At 35.8% G+C, this 10,293-nt stretch overlaps 2 protein-coding genes and 1 long non-coding RNA gene across 3 annotated transcripts; 2 read left to right on the top strand and 1 right to left on the bottom strand.

The window, feature by feature from the left end:
- Nucleotides 1–2,835: 2,835 nt before the first annotated feature.
- LOC104749141 (UV-stimulated scaffold protein A homolog) lies at nt 2,836–5,489 on the top strand. The gene is made up of 2 exons (XM_010470721.3): nt 2,836–3,190; nt 3,295–5,489. Exons 1-2 carry the CDS (start codon nt 3,005–3,007, stop codon nt 5,092–5,094), a joined length of 1,986 nt encoding a protein of 661 aa, XP_010469023.1. The 5' UTR covers nt 2,836–3,004; the 3' UTR covers nt 5,095–5,489.
- Nucleotides 5,490–5,699: 210 nt separating this feature from the next.
- On the top strand, nt 5,700–8,277 carry LOC104699704 (E3 ubiquitin-protein ligase SINAT3). The gene is made up of 3 exons (XM_087493113.1): nt 5,700–6,568; nt 7,002–7,388; nt 7,766–8,277. The coding sequence occupies exons 1-3, from the start codon at nt 6,329–6,331 to the stop codon at nt 8,132–8,134; spliced, it is 996 nt and encodes a 331-aa protein (XP_087349239.1). The 5' UTR covers nt 5,700–6,328; the 3' UTR covers nt 8,135–8,277.
- LOC147925003 (uncharacterized) lies at nt 7,921–9,910 on the bottom strand. Its single transcript, XR_015585186.1, has 5 exons — nt 9,642–9,910; nt 9,357–9,430; nt 8,957–9,207; nt 8,464–8,874; nt 7,921–8,136 (listed from the first exon to the last, which is right to left on the bottom strand). It is a non-coding gene; the product is annotated as an uncharacterized LOC147925003 (long non-coding RNA).
- Between the last annotated feature and the right edge of the window lie 383 nt (nt 9,911–10,293).

Raw genomic sequence — 10,293 nt, 5'->3', positions numbered from 1 at the left:
CAAAATCCAAATAACTAAAAAAGCAAAAAGATATAGTACCAAAAATCTTGATAATCAAATATCATTATCTTAATTTTAGAATTGTTTACATATGATTCAGAAATAAGTTATGAAATATGATAACTCTTTTTATTTTTCCTTTTTTGACAGATAAAACGGAAAAATATGTACAGTCGAACCTCTATAAATTAATACTCTTTAAATTAATACTCGCTATAAATTAATAAATTCTTCCGGTCCCAAGTTGGGGCGGTGTAAAAAATGACACATTTCGATAAAATAATAATATTTTTGGAAATCTAGTATAAAAATATGGTCCCATCAATATCCTAAATTAATATTCATATAAACTAATATATATATATATATATATATATATATAATCTAGTGAAATATATGATTATATTGTTATTAGCCTAAATTGAATTTAGATTCTTGTTGGAGCTCATTTCTAATCTTTCTGACTGTATCAAAACTTCTAGTGTTATTTTGTAAATCACATCAAAAAATTGTAGAGAGTTATATACGCGATAATTTATTCCTTACGTTTAATTGGTTCTAAATGTACCGTAATATCTTCTTGAACTTCATCATCACCATGAAAAATAGTAGCATCGATTTCTTCTAAACTACGAACTTCTAAATGTTTCATTTTCACTTGAATAATCTAGTAAATTATTGACATCTATCCTATTACAATAGCCAAGATTATTAATCAAATCATCAAGTTCATGAACAACAACTTCATAAATTAATATATTATTAATTTATCGATAAATTAAAACCTCTATAAATTAATAAAATTTCATGGTCCCGACCTTATTAATTTATAGAGGTTTTACTGTATTGACATAAAGATTAATTTGGGATTTGCACATACATTTTTATTGTTAGCATTAAATATTGTAATGAATTAATGAGATATTTTAGGAAATATTTAGGAATTTTAAAAAACAAATATTTAATGAGATATTGTAATTAGCCGTTGATTGATTAAGGAGATATTTTAGGAATTTTGTTCTGCACAAAGTTTTGGCTTTAAATTTCATTTTATAAATTAAAATTAAAATTATTTACTGTCAATGACATGCCTGTAAATAAATGTGAACTTCAGGATTTATTTCATAAATGTCTACAAAAATGTATATATAGATTTAATCATCTACACATATGTTTAATTAACGACGAAAAATCTTCTAAAAAAGTAAAAACCTCCCAGACACAATTATCGAGAAGACTCCTCCAACAAATCCCTCCGGCGCCGGCGGTGCTGTTGCTCGCCGGCGTCGGGATCTTACCATTCTATTACTTGTTTGTCCTAGATCCGAGTCTATTAGTTTTCTTTCTTGCAAGTCTTTTTCTCTTTTCCCCCTTTTTTATAACCCTTTTCAACTCTTAATAACCTCTGCCTCCACACCAAACCAAGACCATGGCCTGCTTCCGCCGATCTCTCACTCACCGGAGTTTCTCCTTGCTCAGGAAGTTTCTCTGCAAAACTTGGGAAGCAGTCTCACTCGCCCTTCAACTTGGCTTTTGTTTGAGAAATTAGGGTTTTTCCGAGTGGACCTAGTTTCTAGATTAGATCCTTTCCATGGCCACCGTTGGCTCCCGCTAACCTTTCACGCACCGGAGGCGCTCTCTACACCGCAAATCCCACCGTCAATCTCGGGCAGCCACCACTTTCAATACTCAACTTGGCAAACGATTGTGAAATTAGGGTTTTCCCTAGTGGACCTGATTTTCAATCTCGAATCAAACCACAACCATCGCCTCTTATCGCCGATCTTTTACTCACCGGAGATGGTCCTCCCACTGCGAATCTCTATGCAAACTCCGGTCAGCCGCTGCACCCAATCCCGCTCTTGGCGTCCTCTTGAGAAATTAGGGTTTTCCCTAGTGGACCTAATTTCTCATATCGGCCCACTTCCCATCACAAGGCCCAAGTCCTTAAGCCTTAACAAAAGTAATAAACCGACAAAATCCAGGTCCAGCGGTCCAACGTCTATGCTTTGTCGAAGTCAAACGTTGTATCGATCTCCTCTTCTCAATGGTCGAAGATTCCATGGGAGAAAAGTATCAACAATGTTGCTATGGTTATTCATATATCATGTCAACCCCGAATTTAGTTGATATTAGCGACTTGCGGTATAAGTTCTTAAGCCTGCACGTTTATGGTCTAAGTATGTTGAATCGCTATAGCCAAAATGATAGTCAATGTCTTGAACTAGATATGTTCAATGACGATTATCACTTCAGCTGGTCATTTGATGATGTCAAGCATCGATCTCCAATCACTCTCATTAACCGGATCCCATACCACATAGATTCTTTTGCGTTTTAGATTCTTTTGCGTTTTATTGAAGAGATCCACTCCTTATGCTTTGGGTCTCAAAGCAACCCTTTAGACCCCCTTTTCAAAGCTCGATTGCGTTTGTCGCTAAAGCTACTGTTGACCACTTGGTGGTCAAGGATCTCGCGAAGCTTGGCTTCATGGTCGAATCTACCCTGGATCCAACAAATTCTCTTGAAGAACTCATGGAGCCCTTATCCCTTTTCTTCTTTATCTATTTTGGTGTATGTTGTAAGAACTTACCTTTTTATGAGGATCTGATTTGAACGAAAGTTCCACTTGTTTGACAAAAAAAAAGATTTAATCATCTATGATTGACCAACAAAATAAGAATAGAAATTATCCTAATTAAACTTACAAAATATAACCGTTACATATACAGTACTTCCCTTACCGTTTTTATAAAGTTATCGTTGATAATATTCTTCTTGTTGTTACGATTACAAAAGGAGAGAAGAAGTTAAACCGACTACGCCCAGTGGAATGGGGGGGGGGGGGGGGGGGGGAACGAATGGGCAAATAAGTCATTTCAATAACCGAGTAAACCGACTATCACAGTGGATACAATAATCTATTAAACCAACACAAATCGATTTTTTTTCATTTATTTATTTTATTTTCGTCATTCATCTGAATATCTTCTGATTGCCGGCGATGGAAGGGAGAGATGACGGCGGGGGAAAAGTTCAGGGGTTGATAGAGAAAGCGACGAAATCAACTGCTCAAGAGATTGGCCCGAGGCTACTCAAGGTCATCAAATCTATTGTTCGCTATTCTGATTCGGAGGTCCGTTTCGCTTCGCAAACCCTAATGGAGCTCATGAGACATAACCACTCCCAGGTTTTTTTTTTTTTTTTTTTTTTTTTTTTTTTTTTTTTCCGATCCTTTCAATGGTGGCGATTGATTGATCAAATAACGAACGCGGTGGTAATTTGTTTTGGCAGGTTCGGTATCTGACGCTTTTCATCATCGACGAGCTCTTCATGAGGTCAAAGCTCTTTAGAAATCTTATAATTGAGAATCTTGATCAGCTTTTGAGTTTAAGTGTTGGTTTTAGAAGCAATATGCCTCTTCCTGCACCTCCCGCTGTTGCCACTATGTTGCGTTCTAAGGCTATTGAGTTCTTAGAGAAGTGGAATTTGTCTTTTGGGTTACATTACAAGGAGCTTAGGCTTGGTTTTGATTACCTTAAGAACACCCGCAAGTTGAAGTTCCCTGATCTCCAGGCTAATGCTGCACGGGTTCAACGAGAGAGACAGGAGAGGGAGATGAAGACTAGAGAGATTTTGCGTGGCAAGTTTGATTCCTTGAAGGATAGTTTTGGACTCTTGAAGCATGAGATTGATGTAACGATTAAAGAGATCAAGGAGTGTATGGAAATTGTTCAGTGGAGAGGGGATGATGGTGTTCCACTTGCCATCTTAGATGAGGAAGATTTTGAGGAGATCCGTTGTTCTCATCTTAGGCAAATTCGTCTTGATTCATTGAAGCAATCAGAAAAAGTTGAGGAAACTAGTGAGAACAGAGTTGTATTCGATGTATTGAGGGAACAGTGCAAGCTTCTAGTGACAAAGCATCTGATCTCGGTTCAAGAAGGGATCTCTCTTCTCATCAGGGTTGACGTGAGTGATAACAGAACGAGAGATTCCATGTTGAAAGACTTGATCAATATCAGGAATAACATATTGGCAGCTCAAAAGAAATGGGAAGAAGCTGGTTTTACAATTTCAAGTATGCCTGGTTGTCATGAGAATGAAGAAACAAACGAGGATGAAGAAGAAGATATCTGGGAGGAGGATGATGGCAAGGTCAGAACTGATTCAGTCAAGAAGGTGGCTCCTGTGGCGTTAAGTCAGCAGAGCGAGACTTCGTCTTTACCATCATCAAGTAACGCAAATAGGTCCAATAAAGTGTCGACCACTAAAAAAGTTGGAAGCAGTGGAGACTCTCTTAGGGATAAGCTAATTTCTGAAGCGCCCGTGGTGAATTGGGGATCACACTTGAGTAATTGGGACTCAACTGCGGAAGTTCGAGCTAATTACCGGGGTTTAGAGCTTGAGAGCCACTGGGGCAGGGTGGATCAAGATGCTGTTATTCCGGCTGAGAAAATCGCAGAACTGAATCTTCAGGCAACTGTTTATAGAGAGGAGAGAACAGAGACACCTCCATGCCGCGCTCCTCTAAAGAAAGGTGGTCTTTGCCAGAGAAGAGATCTGCGAACCTGTCCGTTTCACGGACCCATTGTACCTCGGGATGATGAAGGGAACCCCGTAATCCAGGATTCTCCAGTAGATGAGATTGAAAACCAAACATCTTCAACTACAGGGATCAACCAGGATGTGCCTATGGATGTAACAACTTCAGACTCTGATCCTAATCAGTTAGCTAGGCAAATAGCGAAACAGGCTCTGAAAAATATCAGGGAGAAAGACAAAGAAGTGATGAGGAAAAGAGCAAAGCTTGTGAAGGTAAAGGTTAAGGAACATAATCAAGAAGTTCTGCGTGATGCTGCTATAGCCTCAACTTCTAGATCAAATGTTATCGATGAAGAGTTTGATAGAGTTTTTGCTGCAAGAAAAAACAAGAAACAAACCTTTTCCTCAATGCGGCGTAAGAAAACATCGGCTAAAGATAGAATATCGCAGAGACTGTTAAGTAATCGGGTAAAAGGTACTACTAATCCACAACAGTTGGCTCAGGGAAATGATGAGAAGTGCCGGGAAACATCAGCTAACCAGTGGTAACAAATAACTAAAATCATTCTAGTTTTGATTCAGAAAGGCCTTAAACTTGATTGTTTGATGCAAATAGGGGAGTAAAAAAGCTAACGAAATATTTGATGAATAATCAGATTCTTTAGTGATTTCTTTTAGCTGCGAAAAGTATGTAGAAACAAACAGTTCTTAAGTCATGTCTCAGATTCTGTGAAGTTTTTACATGTTTCTCAGACAAAACCCAAAAAGAGAATAGTACAATAACATGTTGTGTTAAAAAAGCAATGACAAATCGATCATGAGAGCTGGATGGGTCGTTGTTGTTCGCTTTTTTCTCTTTTATGCGTTGTGTCTTAAGGATGATTCACTCATGAGGCCGATCACTCACGAGGACCAACTATTTATGGAATAATTTGCTTTTATTAGATTGGGAGAGTTTGCTTGAGAGGAAGAAGAGTAAAATGTTCTTTTACATAATCATTGGTCTCTGAAGTGACTTTGAACCCAAGCCACATCGCATTACTTATATATTTCATCTTATGATATTTCATAATATACTACTTAAGGCGTCTAAAGTTTATCTAAACACATCTCTTTAAGTTTTTATTAAAGTAAAAAGGAAGATGAGTATGTTTTTTCTCATTAATCTTTGAAGTTTATTTTAGTGGTCGATCTACGTTAGTTTTTTCTTTAACTAATTTAAAATACTAAATTTTGATTAATCGTTTATAAAACATTTTTATTACAAAATTGATTAGAATCGTAATGTAAAAACCGGAGAAAAACATAATAAAAAGGTAATCATGTGCACCATGTACATGTTTAGGCCCATCTTAACTGGACCAGGGCCCTTAATTTTAATTAAAAAACATTTTAATTAGAAACGAAGAAATCATTGAGTGATTAATAATAATAATAAAATGATTAAAAATTTTCCAAATCCAGTAAATTGTTATTTAATTCAATCTTTAGTTTCCAAATAAACATTCTTCTTTCTCTGTACCACACAGCCGCCCTTCGCGACCGTCCGATTTTAAATCAGCGTTTCCGGTTCATTTGACGGCAACTCTCTCTCTCTCTCTTCTCTCTCTAGAATTGATGAAGAAAAGCATCTAACTTTTTTTTTGATTTTGAAATTGAACAATACGAGGGTTGACCTGTTTCGTTCGGTGGTGTTCATACCCATCTCTCTCTCTCTCTCTGTAAGGTCCCTGGATTTGATCTTCTTCGTTTCGATCGAAAGAATACGCCTTTTATTTCGAAAATGGATTTGGAAAGCATGATGGACTGTACATCAACCATGATGGATGTGACAGATGATGAAGAGATCCACCAAGATCGCCATTCTTCTTACGCTTCCGTTTCCAAGCATCATCATCATCATACTAGTAGTAATCACACCAATGCTGCTGCTGCTTCTGGTCTTCTTCCCACCACCACCAGTGTTCATGAGCTTCTCGAATGTCCTGTCTGCACCAATTCTATGTACCCTCCCATTCATCAGGTGTGTGATTTTGTTTCCCCGCCCGGATCTTTAATTTGTTGATTGATTCCAAGGGGGATTGTGTCGTGAGTTGTGACTTGTGAGTGAGTTTCTGATGATTACCATATGGATTTAGATTTTGAACCAGTGGTTGTGTTGGTCTTTGTAAGATAGCTCTAACTTGAACTTTTTGAGTTTTATCCATTCCTTCCTTCCTTCCTTCATCTGAGTTTCTACTTATGACTTAACCAGTTCTTAATACTCTGATTTGACTAAATTATGTTCATCATTCACTCACTATCATCTGTCTTTGAATGATCCTCCATTGATTTGGTTCCACTTAACAATCCTCACTGATTAGTATTGTGGAATTTTGTCTGCAAATTAGCTTTTGTCTCTTTTAGAGAATTATGGAATAACATTTTTACACAATTGTTTGTTTTTTTCCCGGCAGTGTCACAATGGACATACTCTGTGTTCAACCTGTAAAACCAGGGTTCACAACCGCTGCCCAACTTGTAGACAAGAGCTTGGTGATATCCGTTGTTTGGCACTGGAAAAAGTAGCTGAATCACTTGAACTACCCTGTAAACACATGTCACTTGGATGTCCTGAAATCTTCCCTTATTACAGTAAGCTCAAACATGAGACTGTATGTAACTTCAGGCCTTATAACTGTCCTTATGCTGGATCCGAGTGTTCTGTTACGGGCGATATCCCTTTCCTAGTTGCTCACCTGAGGGATGATCATAAGGTTGATATGCATTCTGGCTGTACTTTCAACCATCGTTATGTCAAGTCTAATCCTCGTGAAGTCGAAAACGCCACATGGATGTTAACTGTAAGTACATATGATTCCTCCTGCTTCATAGCTCTACCTCTATCTATATATAAGCTTAGATAATTTGTGAGGCTTTGTTTAAGGATTATTTATGTCAATGAATTGATTTTTCTGGTACAAACTGTGATGTGAAGCAATCAGATGAGTCAAGTTTTGCTTCTGTTGCGAGTTAGTTTCAATCGTGTTGCTTATAAATGTCATATTTCGGTTTCTCTTCCATATTATATGTACATTTGTTCTGCTCTGCAAGATCAATGATTGTGAATCTTCCTTATCTCTCTAGACATAATAAATAAGTTATTATACTTTAATTGTCACATATGCTTATCAAAGTTCCTCTCTTTTGGTTTCGTTGCTGGTTCGAATCTATAACTTAGGTCTTTCACTGCTTTGGTCAATACTTCTGTCTTCACTTTGAGGCTTTCCAGCTCGGAATGGCTCCAGTCTACATGGCCTTCCTGCGTTTCATGGGGGACGAGACAGAAGCTAGGAACTACAATTACAGTTTAGAAGTGGGAGGTTATGGTCGGAAGCTGATATGGGAAGGAACACCGAGAAGCGTAAGAGACAGCCACAGGAAAGTTAGAGACAGTCATGATGGACTAATTATACAAAGAAACATGGCTCTCTTCTTCTCAGGTGGAGATAGGAAAGAGCTGAAACTCCGAGTCACTGGAAGGATCTGGAAAGAGCAACAACAAAGTGGTGAAGGTGGAGGAGGATCTTGTATCCCAAACTTGTCCTGAAACTAAAAAAAGAGAAAAAATCAAATTGATTTTGAAAAATTATTTTTCTCTTGGTAGTGATATATCTGTAACTAGTATTCACCCGGTGCTATGCACCGAAAATATTTTATCCTATTTTAATTGCATTCCAAAATTTATAATTACACCGAATCTAGGAAAAAAATTATTTATTTACCTGAACAACAAAATTGAACAAAACTCTTAACATGTGCGATCTCTCTTGGTAGACATTAATACATGATTGAATAATTTAGCCATTCAAATTCATTTATAGATTGTTGTCAAAAAAAAAAAAATTCATTTATAGATTGTAAGTCAGAAGTTTGTACCTTGTTAGACGGTATGAATTTGGAGAACACAAGAAGAAGGTTCAAAGGCATAACAGACTTTATCAAACAAAATTCTAAGCTTAAATACAAATCCTTCAATCAGATATCTTTTTCGCTTCCTTAAAAAGCCTTGTACCACTTTGTAGAGAACACGTAAGATTCCAGAAAGAATCAAGACTGGCGTGTGGTCATGTACTGGTTGAACCGCTGAAGTAAGCTTCTATGGCCATTGATTAATTTAGTTGATTTCCCATCGTTTCGAACCGTACTTTACCAGCTTTGACTTGTACACTTGCTCATGATTCCATATTTTCATATAGGCTTGAAGACTTTGTGGAAGTATTACTTGTGAAGATTGACAGCTCTAACATATATCCAAGCAGAGTAGTGTATTATCATGACTCTACTTGCCTTTCATCAACAAAAAAAAAACCACATATGACTAAGTTAGTAATGTAAAAATCAAGAGCCAAAACAAAGAAATTAGGGATACCTTTAAATTTGTATGCTTTATTTAGATTGAGTAGTTTATTTGTTTTAATGTCATATTATCTACTTCTTGATCAGCCTGAGTAATTTTTGTCAAGCAAACCGTGTAACATAATAATTCAAAAGAGTAAACAAATGAGAGGTAAGTAGGCAGTACATATTGGTGCTAGGTATGTAGTAAGAAGATTTACAACACCTTCAAAAGAAAGAAGTATAACTGTGTAACAATGTCTTCACGGTCATATCTTGCAACTCCTACATGAAATCTAATGTCAGATGTTGAAACATTCTCGTCTCACAAATAAAATACTTTTACAGAATTCTAGAGAATACTTAGTCTAAAATATACAATGAAAGGCATCATCATATTATGAACATGAATTATAGAAGAAAGAAGAACCCACCCGTGGTAAATTTTGAGTGACTAAATGCTTTCTTCGGTAAGAATCTCAATTTCAAAGTTTTATCACAAAAGAACCTGATCAGAAAAAAGAAAAAAAAAATCAATCTATGTTAACTTCACCACTTCAATGATTGTAGAGAAAATGCAATTATGACACTCTTAACGAACAGATTCATATATGTATACATATCTAAATTTCATTACTATGTGTACCAAAAACTATCGTCAATCCAAGTAATGCAATAACATTTTCTAGATGACTATATATGAGTCTCTATGAAATTACCTGCTTGATGCAAAAGGATCAGAGACGATGAATCAAATATAAAAGAAACGTGCATATATCTCGATCGACAGCTGTCTTTCTCAAACTCAGATGAACTATATGAAAAAGTAGAATTAGCAAAAATGCCAACGCAGAGCAAGAGAAAGCAAAGAATGAACAATAATGAGTTCATCGGTGTGATTAAATGGAAGATGAAATAGTTTGAAATCGTGAGATGGTTTTAAAGATCGTGTCATCGTGAGATCAAAACGTGGTGTTCGTGTGAGAATATTTAGGAGTATTTTAGAAGACTTTTGTATTTTAGAATGTATATATATATATTAAATTTAATATAGAAAATTAGAAACTTCTCTTATTATATAAAGTTGGGTTTTAAAAATTAGCCATTAACAAAATTTTGACAGGTGTCAAGTTTATATCAATCTGAGATTTTAAGATTACAACAAAAAAAACAAAATATTTTGTTTTAAACAATATTAATAATGTAAAAAGATAATTATCAAAAAATTAAAAAAATTAAAGTTTTTTTTCAAATAATTATAAAGAGATTATATATGTATATATAAATATTTATTTCACAAATTCGAAATTATAACATTATTTAGTTATTTTAATTTTAAGTTATTAATTCTACAAAAATAAAAATAAATGG

Source organism: Camelina sativa, chromosome 16 (genome assembly GCF_030686135.1).
Source record: "Camelina sativa cultivar CO46 ecotype springtype chromosome 16, ASM3068613v1".
Taxonomy (NCBI): domain Eukaryota; kingdom Viridiplantae; phylum Streptophyta; class Magnoliopsida; order Brassicales; family Brassicaceae; genus Camelina; species Camelina sativa.
Note: the sequence above shows the minus strand (reverse complement) of the source record. Positions and strands in the feature narration are given on the sequence as shown.

Coding starts and splice junctions, on each gene's coding strand:
- LOC104749141 (XM_010470721.3), top strand. CDS start 3,005: ATGGAAGGGAGAGATGACGGCGGGGGAAAAGTTCAGGGGTTGATAGAG. Junction 3,191..3,294: donor TGAGACATAACCACTCCCAG/GTTTTTTTTTTT, acceptor TTGTTTTGGCAG/GTTCGGTATCTGACGCTTTT.
- LOC104699704 (XM_087493113.1), top strand. CDS start 6,329: ATGGATTTGGAAAGCATGATGGACTGTACATCAACCATGATGGATGTG. Junction 6,569..7,001: donor TGTACCCTCCCATTCATCAG/GTGTGTGATTTT, acceptor TTTTCCCGGCAG/TGTCACAATGGACATACTCT. Junction 7,389..7,765: donor ACGCCACATGGATGTTAACT/GTAAGTACATAT, acceptor TCTATAACTTAG/GTCTTTCACTGCTTTGGTCA.